The sequence below is a fragment of the Chlorocebus sabaeus genome, chromosome 1 (genome assembly GCF_047675955.1).
Source record: "Chlorocebus sabaeus isolate Y175 chromosome 1, mChlSab1.0.hap1, whole genome shotgun sequence".
In the NCBI taxonomy this organism is placed as follows: Eukaryota; Metazoa; Chordata; class Mammalia; order Primates; family Cercopithecidae; genus Chlorocebus; species Chlorocebus sabaeus.
In genome coordinates this window covers 97,492,582-97,512,325 of record NC_132904.1, presented here as the reverse complement: position 1 = coordinate 97,512,325, position 19,744 = coordinate 97,492,582, and the positions used below count along the sequence as shown (strand labels likewise).

At 35.4% G+C, this 19,744-nt stretch overlaps 1 protein-coding gene across 2 annotated transcripts in view; it reads right to left on the bottom strand.

Moving 5' to 3' along the window:
* The window catches only part of ARHGAP42 (Rho GTPase activating protein 42), a 314,274-nt gene that overhangs the window by 33,150 nt on the left and 261,380 nt on the right, over positions 1-19,744 (bottom strand). For both annotated transcript variants that reach the window (XM_038005287.2, XM_073020535.1), the window contains exons 10-15: positions 18,078-18,187; positions 13,712-13,790; positions 12,230-12,269; positions 2,275-2,337; positions 919-993; positions 141-225 (exon numbers count right to left, since the gene is read on the bottom strand). In XM_038005287.2, the coding sequence (XP_037861215.2) occupies positions 141-225; positions 919-993; positions 2,275-2,337; positions 12,230-12,269; positions 13,712-13,790; positions 18,078-18,187 (452 nt within the window). The remainder of the gene's footprint in view (positions 1-140; positions 226-918; positions 994-2,274; positions 2,338-12,229; positions 12,270-13,711; positions 13,791-18,077; positions 18,188-19,744) is intronic.

The following is a 19,744-nucleotide window of genomic DNA, read 5'->3' as shown; positions in this document are numbered from 1 at the left end:
TCATGCTATTTCACCTTTTGTGAGGGAACTGAGCTACCGAGTGAAGCTTCTGGACACAGGCTCCATGAAGTCACACGGTTACTACCCAAGGGGTGAGTCAGAGACTGCATCCAGAGTACTAGGAGTTAAACCCTCCTCACCTGAGGTAGTTTTTCAGCCCACTCGTTATCGTCTTATTGTCCCACAGTTCAATATCAATATCAATATCAGGAGGGGATTTAGGAGCTGGAAATAATAAAACAAGATGTTTAAATTGTGCAGTTCAAAATATTCCTTATGCAATTATGAAAAATGGGCACAAACATAAGTAGGTCAAAAGAGAGAGGTCTTCATTTCTTAGAATGAAAAGAGTTAATGTTAGGACTGTTGTTTGTGTGAATTGATAAAAAGCTGACACTAAAACTCAAAGATATATCCTATGAAATAAGTCTCCCAAATGAAATTACTGCTAATTGCTAACACGACAGGGCAGTTACCATGTGCCCAGCATGCTTCTAAGTGCTTTACAGAGATTAACATATCCAATCCTCACAACTCTTAAGAGGCAGGTACCATTATTATCCCTATTTTTATAAACGAGGAGGCTGAGACACAAAGACATTAAGCAAATTACTCAAGGTCACAAAACCTGTAAGTTGCTGAGCTAGGATTCCAAATGACTCTAGCTAGCATCCATGCATCTTATTGTATCTCTAGCTTACCAAAGGACACTTGGGAGAAAAAAATACAGTATTATAAAAATTCCCACCTCAAATTCTCATTGTTCATCTATTATAAATAAACATTAAAAACTGAATATAAATATGAACTTTAAACATTATTTGAAAATATTCAAAGTCGCACTAGTCAAAGAAGCCTATACTTTAGATTACCTATAAGAACACAAAACTTATGTAAGTTGCTTCATCCAAAACTTACAAAATATGGTATTCATGAGTTTCTGAACTTTGGAGTTCACTCCTCCTATTCGGTAGAGTCCTAAAATGGTGATACCTAATAGGAAGGAAAATCACAAGAAAATGGCTTGAGATACAGCTTGGCAAGTACAGAATGTTAAAAACTCAGACATTTGCCTAACAAAATTTGAAAGCTACTTATCCAATTTCACAGATAACTTTAGCAAAGCTATCCTGGAAACACCCATCAGACTTCTATTTCTCAGAGCAGACACTGAACAGTGATTTGAAAGTCTTTGAAGATCTTCAAAGTAGCAAAGTGTAGCTGCCTATTCACCAGTATTTGAATATAAAAAAGCAATGGAGATGGGAAGGGATGATCAGTATTACTCATGTTCTATTTCTTCAGAGTCATGGAGTCCTCCTGCCTGTTGAAAAGTCCTATGGCATTTATATCTTCAGTTTAGAGATGAGGAAACAGACTCAGAGAATTCAAGGACACTACTTCTCAAAACGTTGAAGTGGCAGCACTTAAAATGTAAATAAAAGTTTATGGAACTCCAAAGCCCAATATGAATGTTGCTTTAGCCAAATTTTCATGAAGTGAGTCTGACATTTAACTGGAGTGGACTTCAAGACAGAGATCATGATTAGAGTGAAGAAAGGTGCCAAAGCTCTGGCACTGACAAATCAGCAAAAGAAAGTACATAAGGAAGGAAGGGAGCGAAGACAAGTTCCTTAGGAATCTTACCTCCTCAATGATTGGGAAAAAAAAAAAAATCAAAGAGGCCGGGCGCGGTGGCTCAAGCCTGTAATCCCAGCACTTTGGGAGGCCGAGACGGGCGGATCACGAGGTCAGGAGATCAAGACCATCCTGGCTAACACGGTGAAATCTCGTCTCTACTAAAAAATACAAAAAACTAGCCAGGCGAGGTGGCGGGTGCCTGTAGTCCCAGCTACTCGGGAGGCTGAGGCAGGAGAATGGCATAAACCCGGGAGGCGGAGCTTGCAGTGAGCTGAGATCCGGCCACTGCACTCCAGCCTGGGTGACAGAGCGAGACTCCGTCTCAAAAAAAAAAAAAAAGAAAATTCAAGGGGGTGCTTGCAGTAATAAATAAGGCACAGTTTATCAATAAGAAGTACAGTGAGGCTACATTAGAAAAAAAATCTAAAAAAGAAGTATGCTTAAAGCATGATTTTTAGTAAACTAAAGCTCAAGGTATAACTATTTGTATACTGATACATACATTTATATCACTCTTAAAATTAATCCATGTTAATGACCAAATACATCTTCATTGATTCATCTACTCTGAGCGTTTTCTATGTAAGAATGAGACACATGACAGGAATGCTATACCGATCAGGCAACACTGACCTCTTGTTTCCACAGCTTGAATGCATTTTCTCACAAAGTTGAACCCTGCTTCATTCAAATACACTGAAAATAAGAGAGAAATTGCATTAGGTGTTTATGCTGAACTCATATCCCCACTTCAGTTGGCTCTGTTCATTAACCCTTTATGACTCAACAGTAGAGAGGTTACTGAGTTTTTCAAATATTTTGGTTAGAGGCCGACTTTTTATTTTGGGGTAGAAGTAGAGGAGGGAACTTCACCCTCACAGTTATTGTAACCACCTGCCAAGATCCTTCACAGAAAGTGTATTACAATGATCTTATCCACTTTTCCTAAAAATAGCATTACTCCTTTACTACGTGTTATTTTTTTTTTCAAATGATAGGAGCAAATGCAATAAGAATAAACCCTTATTATGTATTGAAACTTGTAATATAAAGTCTTTCACCCATCCTTTCCCATGATTCTCAAACTATTATCAGGTAGAGAAAAGGCTCTGCAATCTCAAGACGATTCCCTGGGTTAGTGAAAACCTCCACTGTTCTCAGTTTTAAGCTCTAGAGTCAGGCTTCTAACTCGGGTCTGATTCTAAGCTCCATGCTCTATTTTTCATTTTGCTACCGTATTTAAAATAATTCAAAACATGCATTGTCAGTCACTAAACATCCCCAAAAGGTCCTAGGATTCTGAAATTGCAATTTTTGTTTTTTTGGCTAGATTTTCTTTGGATCAATTCTAATTTTTTAAAGGGTTTTGGGGCCAGATCAAATGAGATTACTTGTTTAAAGAGAAAGCATTTATTTTAAAAATACCAACTAACACCCAGAGAGAAAAGTGAAAAACTTTAGAACTATGATACAAATTTTCATCACATGTGGTAGAGACATGATTTTTTAAATATTCTCAAATCATAAATGAGAATTCAAGCCAATAAAAATTTAAAACTAACTTCCATTTAAAGACAGTAGATTAAACATTCTTGTAACTCAAAATAGACCCCCAGACAAAAAAATATATATCAAAAAAATAACGATAAAAATCAAGAAAGGGTAACAGCAACAAACTAAAAACTGAAAAAAATTCTAGGCACAGCAAGCCAATGGAGCTGAACTGATTGACAGAAAGGCCGGAATAACCTGTGCCTAACAATGGAACTAGAGGTACCACCACGAAGGGGTATTTATTTATTGTGTGTTGTTAGGTGAAAAAAGTAATCGACAGGACCATAAGGTCTCTTTTCTCAAAACCTAAAAATTTGAGGGTATATATGACTGTTTCTATTTTCCTAAGAAAAAACTCCACAAATAAATATGCAAACTATTGGTAAGGAGAAAGAGGGCAGAAGTTAGAAACTGTCACTTTTCATTCGCTAGGCATTTTGGGATTATTTGATATTTTAAAAACATATGTGTGTGTGTGTGTGTGTGTGTGTGTGTGTTTGGCACTCTAAAAAACAACTTCAAAACTCTAGAAATAAAAATGTCAAAACTAAAATATGCATTGCCATCAATGGGAAGTAGCTCATTTATTTCTTTGTCCCCACTGTCCTAGGTCAAGAGAACAGAACTCAGTGAATACTTTCAGTGAACTCAACATACAAAAATGAATGGCCATGGCATCTCATTAGACTACAGCTGATGACCTACCTACATGAGAGTGAAGCTTTTCCTGGACACCAAAGAGAGACTGCTTGCTTCCAATAGCCCCAAAATGCCCCGCATAACACTAAGCATTCAGATATTTTAAAATACTTCTTGAATATAGGAAACAGGTAAGATGGAAAAGTGAGGAATCATTTAATTTTCAGTTTTAAGGACAACAACAAAAACTGAGATAAAAAATGTGACCCTAGGTAAAAACAAGACACTAGCATTTTTATATCAGTCAAAACTGCAAGTTCCTGACATTTAAAATGTCTGGTACTAGAGGTCACATTCTTCCGCTTAAAGATGTATTAAGAGAAAAAGACAATCATTTTTTAAAAATTTCAACAGAACTTCCTTTCAAAAAAATATAATGAAGATAGTTGTGACATATAAAACAGAATTTCTCTCTTAAGTATTCATTTTGAGAAAAATAAGTAATAACCAGGCTGTACCCCAAAGTACACTGGGCTATTTGGCAGCAATTTTCCAGTCTTTTCTAATAAACTGATATCAAAAGCTCATCATGTAGAATAAAATCTTACTGAGAGTCAGTCTAACTGCAGGGTTATTCTACGGATGCTTCTGTTCTGACATATTCCATGGATCCTATACTTAGCTCCCGTCATGTGAGTAAATACAACACTATCAATCAATTCAGAGATGTGGAAGAATATACTGTGTTGGCAAAAATAACCATGAATTCTTGTTTCCTTTGCCCATCCTTTGCTTTGACTGAAAGAGTAGTTTCATGGTGCAGAGATAGTGTCCAGCTTTGTTTAAAGCCAGGAAAACCTAAGGCCAGTTCTCAGCTCTAGTATCACTGCTGTATGTCTGAGGTGGTGGACATGTACCTATTATTTTATAAACTCAAGTTCCTTCATTTATAAAATGAGCAAAGTACAATACCTAAGTTAAACAGTTGTAGTAAGATGAAGACAAATGGAATGAAACACTGAAGAGTGCCTAACAATGGAACAAGAGGAATTCAATGCTAGGTTTTTTTTTCCTATCTGCTCCTGTCTACACATCACTGCTATATGAAGGAAAACATAAGAAGAAATTATAAAAGAAGCCAGTCATTAGTTTTAACTAGATGAGAGGGGCAGTAGTTACTCTTTCACTTGTTAGCTCTGTTACTAGGCATGGTTTTGATCTCTCTGTGCCTCAGTTTCCTCTCCTAAAAAATAAAGGTAATAGTTTCTTCTTCATAGTACTATTTAAAGATGAAGTAAGTTAACATTTGCAAAGCTCCTAGAATAGCATATGCTTAGAATATAGTAAGTGCTTTAGAGTATTGGCTCTTATCATTATCATTATTATTGACTAGAGAAGAATGCAAATCTCTACATATGTAAACTTCATGAATAAGGCATTCTTCCCACATGGCTAAAATTACTGGGGCTTGAGGGACAGTCAGCCACAATGCTGATTTTCAAAAAGGCACATATCACTTTGTCACTTATTTAATAAGTTGGATATTAAGAAATGTCCCCATGTGATCATTATACTTCAATAAATACAATGAAAAAACATATCCTCTCACTAGAGCTAAACAGACTATAGCAGACTGAAATTACTGTTTACCCATATCTGTTGTCCCTCCCTACAAGAAGTTTATATTTCTCAGCATCCTTGAAGCCAGGCTTGGTCATGTGATACCCACTAACAATGAAATATGAACATAAGTGACATGTGTCTTTACCCAGTAGCCACTAAGAGCCAGTATGTGGCTTGTAATTTTCTTTTTCCCTTGTCACAGGATCAGCAACGATACAAAGGGAGGCTTCTCTACCAACTCAAGTTCCAGAGTGAAAACACCGTTGAGAGCCACCGCTGACCTATATGGACATGTACTATAAAGAAGAAATGAACCTTTATTGTCATCAGCCTCTGAGACTTGAGGATCGTCTATTACCAAGCATAACCTGGCCAGTTTTGATTTAATTGTGTATAACTTAATTCACTGTGGCAAAACTCACTGAAATAAAGGCAACCCTACACAATGAACTTTTTTCCTCCCTTAACTAGAATATATCCCTTTTGACTACTGACTTGTCAATTCACATAACAAAGGCAGCAAAGTGCAGCAGTGGCAGGGCCTGTTGATGGTTGCTTTGCAAACAACCATCAACTATAGACAGTGCCTTCACTTTAGTACCCAGCGATTTCTGCTGAGGTCTGAGAAGAGGACAAGATGGCTCAAATAGTTTGTCTTCCAATGACTGTGGATGAGGCAGTCACAAGGATTGTCATTTCTGAGGGAAGTCAGGGGCAAACACATTCTGTAATGGAAAATGAGCAATTTTTCAAAGCCACGAAGGGGTTACCATACTTAATGCATCAGTGCTCATGAGATTTCAACTAAAACGGGTCCTCTTAACCTCCAAAAAACAAACCAAAAAACAAAAAATCACAAACACCTGAGAACTCTTCAGTGTTCAAATGTCGATCGAAAGGGTTATTACTAAATCAAATTGCACCATTGAAAAGGCTGATAATTAATGATAATTCTCCTTCAGTGGAGGACAAGGTACTCCTGTGGCAACAGCACAGAGAGGAGGATAAGTATCCTACACAGGAGAAATATGGATTGCTGGTTTGGGTTCAATGCTTGGCCCAGAGCAGGCAGCCAATACATGCTTATTGACTGATGGCTTGCTAGTTACTGGTTTGTACCAGGATTGCTCAAGTACCTTCTCCGATGGGTTCTATAAGGGTTAGAGTTTATCAGCTTACATGAGCTATATTTGTGAACACTTTCCCAGTTCTAAGCCCCACCCCAGTCCTGTATCTCCTCCATTTTAGAGAGAATGAGAGGGATACCCAGAATACAACTACTATCAAATTCTATAATATGAGAATTAGAATTCTATAACATTAATGATACTCGGCCTTCATGGGTGAGGGTAGAAGCAGAAGACCGACTAACTTAGTCAACTTAATATATTCAATCAAAAGTTCAGTCTAAACCTGATTTTTTTCCCCTATGTAAACTGTTCAGGGATAAAGCTTTTATTGAAACCTACAAAAAGTTTCCATAAGGCAGTTTAGCAGCACAAAAGCTATTAATCTCAACAGAATTCAAACAGCCATGAGGAGAGGAAAAAGAATAGTCTTCCACAGAGCTAACAAAGCAAAAGTCCTTGTACCTTCAATTTACTAGCAATTCAAAACCTAGTATGTCCTTACAGATGTAATCTACTTGACCTTACAGTACATTCTCAGGGTTGACAAAACAAAGCAACACTTGTCTTTACTTTTCAGTTTACTTTGCTGATCTCCTGTTTCAGATTAAAAGGTCCCTTATCACAGATAAATAATATCATGCTATGTGTTAACTGAAATAAATAAAAAATAAATGAGTACACTTATCAACGTTCATGACACCTGCTGGACCTTTTCTTTTCTCCTTAAGGATGGGCAGTTAACTCTCCACAGCCCTGGCCCAAATTGTTCTTTCATTCTGCTCTGCCCATGAAGAGCACTTGAGCTACGACAATCTTCCTGGGTCTCTGTGACAAAAAGAAAACTGTCAATGATCAAAGATTGGGGGATTATATGGTAAAGAAGGAGGATGATAACCTAGCCACATCTGAGAACTTCCAGAACTCTCTAAACCACAAAATGAAGCCCAAGAACATTTATAACAGATTGTAATTGCATAGAATGATAAGGAGCAAAAAAAGCTTATTGCTGTGGAGAAGAGATACACAGGTACACTTGAGGAAAGTCACTGAAACATACAAGCAGAACTTTAGAGCTGTTGGGAAATTTCAAGATTATCTTCTGTTCCAATCCCTGCAATTTTGTATGTAAGGATTGAATGTTAGGTGACTTTGTCATTACACATGTAAACATGGACTTTCATTAGCGGAAACATCAATGGAAAAGAACTTCCTTTTTCTTATTCACAGTACCTGGTAGGTGCACAATGGAATATTGTTGAACTGACTGTATGAGAGAATGAGGCCTAAGTGCCTTTTCTTTCACAACGCTCACTTTCTCCAGACCCAGGGCTGAAGGACCAGCTCAGAAGCCGTCATACAAAACTCATATTTGAATGGGGACAAGGCTCAGGGCACCAATAGAGAATGTCAGAGAAAGAAAGCCTAGAAGAAATGTTAACTGCTTTTGCCTCTGTTAATGACTGGTCCCAAGATGGAGGTCTTGGGGCAGGAAAGGTATGTCATAAAATGTAATTTGTTCCTTTGAAAGATGTATTCAAACGGCAGAACTATGGAAAACATACGGATGAGCTACTTTTTACAAAATTTCCCCCGTGGCATGGCTTGAGGACTAGTTTAGTGCTAATCTTAATTGAATGGCATGTGATTGAGGACTAGTTTAGTGTTAATCTTAATTGAATGGCACTTGTTTAATATCGATGACAAATATTACTACTACAAAAATAAATTCATTCCCAAAGTCTTACAATTTCACGATATAGCAGTGTATTTTACAACCAGAAAAGTATTTGTAAATTCAATACCCTGTAATTGACCAATATTTTGGTTTTTTATTTGATGGTTTTTCATAAAGGTGATTCAAGCTTTCCTTTCTGTTGAATTACACAAGTCTCATTTACAGCATCCATACTTTGAAAATGGTAAATTAAGAGTAACTATTAATACGAGGTAGGAAGACTTTTGCATGTTAGTCTTATAAAGAGTAGCATGAAACTACATTCACAGCATAATTTTATTCTTCATTCCATGGCATTTGTTCTCTGTAAATTCATACTATGGCCCTATTTTAGAACATTAGGTATTTCTTACACTGTTGCTTGCAGGATTTTCAGTGAAGGCACAGATGTTATGATTGCTTCTAAACGGCTGGCATTCAAAACAAACTTTTACCTAAGTTTTATATTTTACCATCCTAAACTTCATTGTCTTCAGCAGTTCAAAAACACTAACACATAATATGCAAAACCGAGTTTCCAAAGGAGAACAAGAGTATTTTAGAGTAAGTGGAAGCCATCTGAATTATAGAGGATATAAACGAGCACTCTTCAAAGTGGCCGGTGAATTAGGGTTGGTAGTGGTTTCCAATACCAATTACAGGAGAAGTTACATACTAAAATTGAGCAATGCTACTTTTAGAGGAGTCAAATATCAACTAAAAAGAAATACAAGATCTCAAGAACAGGATAATGTACAAAAAAATGGTTAGAGGGGCTGACAAAAAGAAAGCTATAAACTGATTTAAACACTTAACACAATGAGCTCACATGACGTATTCGAGACCTAACAGGTATGAGAATTTCACAATCACTGAAACACAAATTTACCCAAGACAGGAGTTCGAGACCAACCTGGCCAACATGGTGAGGCCCCATGTCTACTAAAAACACAAAAAATCAGCTGGGTGTTGGGCGAGGTGGCATGTGCCTGTAATCCCAGCTACTTGGGAGGCTGAGGTAGGAGAATCGCTTGAACCCAGGAGGCAGAGGTTGCAGTGAGCTGAGATCTTGCCACTACACTCAAGCCTGGGCAACAGAGTGAGACTCCATCTCAAAAAAAAAAAAAAAAGCCCCACTCAGGTGAATTAGTAATACCACAATGATGTCCACCTCAGAGCTGCTGGCACCTAAGTTCTGGAAAATGAGTCCAATCCTGTGCCTTTGAGCCAGGGTTTCTTTTATTGGTAGCACCTGCCACAGTCTTGACTTTTCAATAGGGTAGTGATTCTGTTTGGGTGAGGAAATTTGAATCCCCATGTGTATGACAGCTAAAAATAAGTGCAATTTTCAATAAGTGTAGTTTATGCAAAAGTAGTAAGACCTTTTGAAATCACTATGCATTTTTGTGTGTATTTATTTAGAATGTTTACAACACTTAATTTTAACTAGTACTTAATCCCTGCATTTATAAAGTGATTTATTAGATTTAAAAAGATGATAGGTATTTAAAAGATTATATTTGTCAGGATCACAAATCTGTCTAGTTAGGGTGACTTTGAAATAATAAAATTTACTATTTTGTCATCAGTTGATATGTCTAAAGAAATTTGACTGATAAAATGTACAAATGGGAGAATTCTGTTAGAATTATGAAAACAAAATAAAGTGAAAATGACTTAGTTTTAAAAGTTAGTGCAATTACAGATAAGATCTGTATATTGATTAAAAACAGGCTTCAAGTAAACATATGGCTTAAAGTAAATCAAATACTAAAAATAAAACTTAAAAGCTTAAGATTCATAAATTTAAGCACTAAAGTAGAAGCTTGTAATATTTCTTCTATGACCAAAAATCTTCCCATGGGTAATAAAAGCCTACTGGTACTAATGAGAAGAATAAGAGCAAATCTGTGCTCAGCACATGTCTCAGGAAAGGCCTGTATTGACTACTATGGAGAAGAGACAGGCTCTGTCACAAGGAGCTCAGAGGACTGGGTAGGAAACTAATACACCACACAAAAAGCCAGAGTGTGAGAAATGATATAAACACATACACTCTAGGACTGCTACTTTTCTGAAACATGCACCATTTTATAACTATAATTGAAGGCACAATGATGCTTCCGGTGGCTGATACTGCAGGATACCTGTTTCCAGAAGAATGATCCTGTACTGCATGAAGATGCAGATTCCCTCTCCATCATAAGTACGTTAGTTTTGGTGGTGCATTTAATTAAGCATCAGTATATTCTGATCAACTTGACTATGCCACCATTCAGAAGCCCTACTCAATACTGTATATAGGTGCAATTGTTTTACATTAAGGATTTGTCCTTGGGTAATTTGAATGGGAAAGGATTAATCTTATAGTGGATATCAACAATCAAACTAATGTTAGAAAACACATTTCACATTCTTCTCAAATGCAGTGTATACAACAGATTACTTTTTAGGTAATTATTAAGTATGAACATTTAGTACATACACAACTCTTACCATTTGGTTAATGTATCTGTGATTAGATAAAAGTTGGCAATAAAGGATTTTATACTAATCACTTTCCTTGATTCCAGTAAGGAAGTAAATGTGAGAATAAAAACTGGAAATAATTTTTAGAAATATTATTTAAAAATAATTTTAAAATTGTAAGTTATTTAAATTATTATTGAAAGATCTTTTACATCATGCATTTTCTTTTGATAATTTCTGAAGTTAATCACTAAAAAGCATTTAATTCAGATAAAATAATAGGCTTTTTATACATTCAATATTTATAACTTTCAAATGAGTGCTTTCCTAGTTTTTATTTATTTCATTCTAACTTATATTTCCATAGCAATCTAAATGTCAGGGTTGGTCAGGCACAGTGGCTCATGCCTGTAATCCCAGCACTTTGGGAGAACAAGGTGGGAGGGTTACTTGAGGCCAATAGTTAGAGACCAGCCTGGACAACAAAATGAGACCTCATCTGTATTAAAAAATAAAAATAAAATAAATAAGAAAAGTAAATGTCAGGGTTATTGAGTTTGTTTGAAAAATAAATTTAGAAGTCCTAAGACAAAATCCATTGCATTACATGAAACTTGGAATTGTTCTGAAAGTTATACAAAATAACCCTAGAAACAAATACACAAATTAATTTTAAATATCAAATAAAATGACTATGTAAAGTACTTATGGAAATACCCTAAACTAACCACAGAAAAAAGGTAGCAAGAAGTTGGCAGGTAATTAAAGAGGATTCAGAACATGAAGAAAAACATATAAACTGTGTTTATAAAGAACGGCTACAAACTAATGATTTAGTAATAATACAGTAAAAACATCTTTTCCTACATATACCATGTGTAATGACAAGGTCCTTATATTTTATATTCTTAGTTACTATCCACTAAAACCAACAAGAAGTGTTTACGTCTTCAGTCTTATACCTGTAAGAAAACTGGAGCAGAGAAAATAAGACAAAGAAGCTCTCTACTGTCTTATATATTTATATTGATATAGATATATAAATATAGTATTTATATATAATTATATAATTTAGCTTGATTATATATAATTATATAGTATAGATCATATATTTAACATAATTATACATAATAAAATATAATTACATTATATAATTATATATTATATATAATATATAAATAATTCAGCTAAATATCAACTTTCTCAAATTCCTATCAGAGATAAAGCAAGCCATGTAAATAAGTAAATAAACACCAAAGAAATAAAAATTAACTTTTGTTACTATAATACCAGTAGTTTGTGGTACATTGAGAAACATTTTAAATAAAAATGTCAAATTTGCTGTACCATGAGATCAATGGTGTTATACTATTTTCCCAGAATACTTACAATCATATAATGCTTTTGTGTTAAAAATGACTACATGATACAATTTTTAATAACTATTAACATGACTTACTTTCTTCTTTCTTGCTTATAATGGCAGGCAGAGTATAAATCTAAAAAACAAAGGATGTCCATCAGTTACTTCCAGTTAATGACCCAGCACAAAAGATGAGCAAGGTGATATCTGTACATTAATACACAAAAAGAGTGTCTTGATTTCAAGGTCCTACAACTGCTGGATCCATAGCACCATCTGTGTACCATCAACCAACTTCCTTCCTGTGGTTCAGCCACCCTCACTTCCCACTCCTTTCCATCCGTGACTGTGCTGCCCTGGACAAGGTTCTACCTCCATCTGATTTATGCATCTTATTCTCTGCCCCAGTATGAGGCATAAAGTACCGTTCTCAGGAAGTATCTCACAATGGACTTCGCCTGATTGCTCCTCTTCCAATTTCCTGCTTAGCATGTTCTCAAATGTACACAATCCTAACTTGTACATTGTTGGGTTAACAAATTATTCCCTAAATTTGCTCTAAGTCAGGGCTTCTCAACTATTTCTGGTAAAGAGTGAATTTTCTTTTAAATCTATTATTAACATTTGTGTAAACATAATAAAATTGAAATAGAAAATAATTAAAAAATCAATGCAGAGTTCCAATTTTTCAATTAAATTTAACAGGCTCAAAATAACTTAAGTGGCTACACCATTTTCTAAAGACTGAATCACCATTTCTGTACTGATCTTACTGTGGACTGGCAACACAGTTTGAGGGAGGGTCTCAAAGTATGAGGACCACACTTTGTATGGCACTATTGCTGTACAGGTTCTCCGCCATCTAAAGAATGTTTCTCAAGTGACAGGATGGGGACTCTTATTTCCTCTCTGTGCTCACCCTCTACTGATCTAGTAACAGGTGACAGGATGGGGACTCTTATTTCCTCTGTGTGTTCACCCTCTACTGATCTAGTAACAGTGTTCTTTAAGAAAACAGACAGTGATGAATGATTAGGCCCCCTTTTTACATAAGCCTTCCTATTTTTTGTAAGTAGACTATCATACCTATTTCAAAATAACTATTAAAAATGGGGATATGCATGCAAGTGAAAATGTCAAGCCACAGGCAGTTTTATTAAGCTATACTCTTTTAAAATGGTTTTGATTAGAGAATCAGTTCTTACCCTGAACCTTGTTCATCACTCTAATCACATGCCTAGTACAGGCTTTGCAAAGACGGGGCATGAGATAATTATTAACGGAATAAGATAACCTAATGGGTGCAGCCAAGGTGATGAGTGTAAGTAATTTTTTAAGAAGTAATTTTAGGGTTTTAAATTAGTCCCAAAAGCCCCTTTATAAAGTAAGTCAGAAAGGTAGAGTTATGTGCCATGAGTGAGACTAGGAAAGCAATAAAAGTCTCTACTCCTTTGATTTTATTTTTTAATATTTTCAATTATACTACAGGTAAAACATTGTATATTATGAAAAGCATTTCTATACATTATAATTATTAGGACAATAAAACCTAAATTATAGAATGTATCGTAGTCTTACTGGTTCCTTGCCATCCATGGCTTCAAGCCAGAGTTTCCTATTAGCTTCTGAGAAGGCCTGTAACGTGATGATCCCATGCCTATTAAAAACAAATATTTTATATATTTACACATTTATTACTTTTTAAATCCTCAGTTAGCTAAAAAGATGAAATTTGAAGAAAAAAAGAGAAATGAAGAGAGAGGAGAAAAGCATAGGAACTTTTTTTAAAAAGAAAAAGATTCAAGTATAATACTTTCAGAAAAATCACTGGACATGCAAAAAAATGTTTTTAATTCTAATGATCACAGGTGGTAAAACCATTAAGTGTTTTTGGTATAGGACAGTCTGAAGGAGACTAGTTTGAAACTATTTCCCTTGAAATGATCAAAAAGGATGAGAAAGTCACATTCTTCAAAGCCATCTATGAATTCCACAATATGAGAACTCGACCCTGATGTGGTGCAGTCTAGTCACTAAAAACAATTACAATGAATATGTAACAATGTGGAAAGCCTCATACCATAACTAGGTAATATTTAAAAAGACACTAAAACCAAAGCATTTCTCTATACCATGATGACAATATTGAAATGAATTCATTTAAAAATAATTCTCTCGCATGCAGTCATTCTGAAATAGTTACTTGAGGATATACTTAAAGAAAGAAACAAAAAGTAGGGGGAGGAAGGGAGTAAACTAGCATATGGAGGAAAAGATATAAAATATAAAAAAGGAATTTATTTAAACAGAAAATTGAGGGATCTGTGAAGAGGAACATTGAGATTAAAATTTTATTATAAATATTTTATAATTAAAAACCTGGAATGACAAAAAATAACCTACATCTCTTCTGCAAATGAGAACACAGATCTTGAGAATCCTGAATATATATCAAGATAATCTGACGTTGGAGAATTTAAGCCAGTGTAGTAATACCAACAATAAAATACTGAAAATCAGTATTTGTTGGATATTTACTATGTGACAGGCACTGTGTTATGTTTCCTTAATTCTCTCATTTAATCCTGAAAACAATCCTTTGAGGTGGGTACTTATTATCCTTAATTTACAGATGGAAAAAACTAATTACAGAGTTTAATAAAGTGCTCCAAGGTTATATAACTGGAATATGTTAAAAGAAAGCACTAACATGTTGGTATTTGTCTACATAGAAAATCCAGAAGTCTCTACACAAAACTGTTAAAACTAAAAAAGAGTTCAGCAAGTAGGTCAGATAAGAGATTGATATATAAATAAACTAACAGCCTCTCTATGCTTATGTATGCTTATGTAAGTAATCTTAACCATTTAGGAAAACAAAATTCAACTCAAAGAAAAGAATCCTATTCAAAATAACAATAAAAAGAAGGTACCCAAAAGTAAATTTGAAAAAAGATATGTAAAATATTCAAAAAGAGGTTTATTCTGCACCCATTGAAAACTTCACTGCAACTCCAGTCAAAATCCCAAAAGATATTTTGAGAAACAAGGGGAAACTTAATAAGTGGATCTTAAAAATCATAAGAACACAGGGCAAAAGAGTCAACATAGTTTAAAGCAGCCTAGGAATAGGGTCATTTCCATACTAGATACAGGCATACCTTGATGTATTTCTCTTTGCTTGATTGAGCTTCACAGATACTGCTATTTAACAAATTGATGGTTGGTTTGTGTCAACTCTGTGTTGTGCATGTCTATCAGCACCATTTTTCCAACAGCATTTGCTCACATCATGTCTCTGTATCACATTTTGGTGATTCTCGCAATATTTGGAATTTTTCATTGTTATTATATCTATCATGTGATATATGAACAGTGATCTTTGGTATTACTATTGCCATTGTTTTGGGGTACCATTAACCATGGCATAAGATGGCAAACAGTCAATAAAAGTTGTGTGTACTACTGCTCCACTCACTGGCCATTTCCCCATCTCTCTCCCTCTCCTTAGTCTTCCTATTCCCTGAGATACAACAATATTAAAATTAGTACAATCAATAATCTCATAACATTCTCTTAAGCCAATGCCTTATCCACAGCAAGTCCCTAACTGTCTTCAATTTTATGAAGGCTGAGAGAGATGAATAAGCTGCAGAAAAAAAGTATGAAGCTAGCATACTTCATGATGTTTGAGGAAGGAAGCCATTTGCATAATATAAAAGTATAAGATGAAGCAGCAAGTGCTGACGTAGAAGCTGCAGCAAGTTATACAGAAGATCTAGCTACAATCACGGATGTAGGTGGCTACAGTTTTTCAATGTAGATGAAATAGCCTTCTGTTGGAAGATGCCCTCATTTAGGACTTTCACAGATAGAAGGAAGTCACTATCTGACCTCAAGGCTTCAAAGAATAGGCTGACCTTTGTTAGAGTTAACGTAACTGGTGACTTAAGTCAGAGCCAATGCTCATATATCATTCTGCAAATCCTAGGGTTCTTAAAAATTATGCTAAATCTACTCTACCTGTGCTCTACAAATGGAACAATAAAGGCTGAATGACAGCACATCTGTTTACAGCAAGGTTTACTGAATATTTTAAGCCACTGTTGAGACCTACTACTTAAAGAGGCATATTTAAATATTTAAATATTACTGCCCATTGACAATACAACTAGTCACCCAAGAGTTCTGATAGAGATTTACATGGAGAATAATATATTCATGCCTGCTGACACAACATCTATTCTGTAGCACATGGATCAAGGAATAAGTTAGACTTCTGAGTATTATTATTTAAGAAATATATTTCATTAGGCTTTCACGGTCATAAGCAGTGATTCCTCTAATGAATCTGGGTAAAGTACACTGAAAACTTTCTTGAAAGGATTCATCATTTTAGATGCCATTAAGAACATTCGTCCCTCATGCGAGGAAGCCAAAATATCCACATTAACAGCAGTTTGAAAAAAATTGATTCCGACTCTCAGGGATGAGTTGGAGGGGATCAAGACTTCAGTGGAGGAAGTTACTGCAGATGTAGTGAAAATAGCAAAAAAGCTAGAATTAGAAATGGAGCCTTCTAGAAGATGTGACTTTATTGCTGCAATCTCATAACAAAACTTGAAAGGACTAGTTGCTTCTTACGGATGGGCAAAGAAAGTGGTTTCTTGAGATGGAATCTTCTCCTGGTGAAGATGCTATAAACATTGTTGAAATGACAACAAAGGATTTAGCATATCACATAAACTTAGCTGACAGTGCAGTAGGGCAGGGTTTGAGAGGACTGACTCCAATTTTGAAAGATGCCCTACTGAGTAAAATGTTATCAAACAGCATTGCATGGTGCAGAGAAATCTTTGTTGAAATGAAGAGTCAATTGATGTGGCAAACTTTATTGCTGTCTCATTTTAAGAAAACGGCCATAGCCACCCTATCCTTCAGTAACCACCATGCTGATCAGTTAGCAGCTACCAACATTGCAGCAAGATCCTTTGCCAGCAAAAAGATTGCTACTCACTAAAGACTCAGATGACCATTCACATTACTTAAAATATTTTAAAATTAAGGGATGTATATTTTTTACACATAATGCTATTGCACACTTAATGGACTGCACTGTAGCATAAACATAACTTTTATAAGCACTGAGAAACTCAGAAATTTCTGTGACTCAGTTTATTATGATATTTGTTTTATTACAGTGGTTTGGAATCTAACCTGCAATATCTCTGAGTTATGCCTGTAGCTATAGGCTATGGTTTATGAGCATATATAGTAAGTCATTGTATACAAAGTGTATACATGGATACACACAATAAGCTAGTGCATTCAGAATATTGTGGTAGTAATGCAGGAGAAGAAAGATAGATCATGGATTACAGAGCAGAGAGCAAGAAGCATACCCCTTCTTATTGTAAACTTAAATTATAAACTTAGATTCATGACATTTATATCTCTTCCATTACTTTGGGCTAAGAATACCCAGAACAATGTTTTGCACACAGTAGGCATCCTGGAGGCATTAAACTTAGTTGGCTGAAAGAAGCTTATGGTATTCCCACCTGCATCTTATTCCTTGGAAGCAAGGCCACCAAGCTGCAAAAGCCCACCAAAAGGCTGATCCTGGAGCCATGAAGTATGCCATTGGATTCCTTCATGGTGATGAGGACCACGAGGCCCCTACATACACTTTCTCCTAATACAGTCATTTATATTGATTTTTCTGATTCTGCTTTGAGTGATGCTACTGTTTTCTAGCATCCTGGATTGGATTTGCTTTTTCAAAAGCATTATGCAATAACAACATGAAAGAGTGAAATAAACATGTATACTGTTTTTTAAAAGACTAAAAAACACTTGAATGCTATTTCATGTTTATATTTAAATACAGAAAGAGACACAGTTTAGCTTATGAAAAAAATAAAGTGAAAAGAAAAGCTCAAACCTTTCAACTACTTCTATGTCAAAGCAGAATCGTTTGTCAATTGAATCTGTCTTTCGTCGGATACAAGATTTTAATTTAAACATTTCCGGTGAGCTAGTGACAAGGCCATTCTGAAACAAGAAGAGTACCATAGTGTTAACACGCGGACAAGGTGAACTGAAATATATTAAATACATGAGCTCAAGTTGCCACCTTAAAATGTTTAACAGTATAGGTTATGTATAAAGGTCACAATCACACCCTGTCTTTTTTTGATTCCTAATGTTAGCTGTCTGATCATAATACATAAAACCATTTGTTAATTAGTGGCATATGCATGTTTTGTTTAAAAGAATTATGTAACATGCCTGTCCAGTACCCTTCAACATATTTACTTACAATGTTAAATTATACTATAATGTACATTCCCTCAATACTTAGATTTAGAAAAGGTATGAAGTTACACAGTCGCTTAACACCACAATTGGATATATAGAGTGCTTGTTAGGATACAACATTTGTTGCTCTTAATCAAAATGCCCTGGATTGCAAAGAGATTAGTATCATGTGTGTGTCTTTGTATTAGAGCCTTAAATGATAACTAGCTCAGGTTTACAAGAGAGCTACCGAAATAATATAGTTCCAGTATATACATGACATAATGCTATTGCTATCATATATATCAGGTTGGTGCAAAAGTAATTACAGTTTTCCTATTAAAAGTAATGGGAAAAAATGCAATTACTTTTCCACCAACCTAATACCATGTGATTGTTTTGCTGGTAACCCACTGCTACTAAAACTGACTCTCTGGACAAGATCCAACATAGGCCACATTCATAGGAATTCTCTTCTGTAACTGAGATGCCCGTCTATTTGAAGGGGAACATTTACCTAATGTGTGGTTAATTCTATCTTTGGTTGCGCATGTCATCAATTTATTAATGGAACTTTGGCTTGGTCTACTTACATTATTAACTCACTGTCACATAAGTTGGATTTACAGTAGTAACTATTAGAGTAGAAACTAGGTGTGTTGTGGCACTTAATAACTTCCCGGGATGGTAGCAACTAAGGTTTCTTTTTCTCTGGTATGTTCTCCTTTATTTTATGTCTTTCTGTTTGAATTATTAGACTCTGATGAATGCTCAAGTACAATAAGTTTCAACTGCTGTATTTGAGTATGTGTCTAAGTTAGATCAACATTTACATCTGCCATCATCTATACCACTAATTATCTGGGCGAGGCACTTACTTTCTACTAACTTTATTTCCTAATCTGTTAAAATAAGGCTGGACTAATTATCTTCAGTGTAACTCCCAGCTTTAGGGTACTTAGATTGTGACCTAATTAATTCACAAGTTCAATCATTTGCCATATCCATACTTTAAATCACAAGAAGATTATATGCCACAGACAATAAAGCTCTCTGCAGCATTTCCTCAAACAAAGTACACTGTATTCTATATTGTGCACTAGCCATGTGAGACATGCATTCAGTGACCAATTTACTTTTGGGGTAAACGAGCATCTATTGGTTTCTTCTGAGAAACCTTGTTAGCCAGCATTTTGGTAAACAGTATGCAGTGCGGAAGGGGACAAGGCATGCAGGGGCAAATGCAGCCTCCCAAAGAGGCTACCCAGGGGAAAGATACAGAACCCCTGAGCCTGCTCCAGCCATTGACGG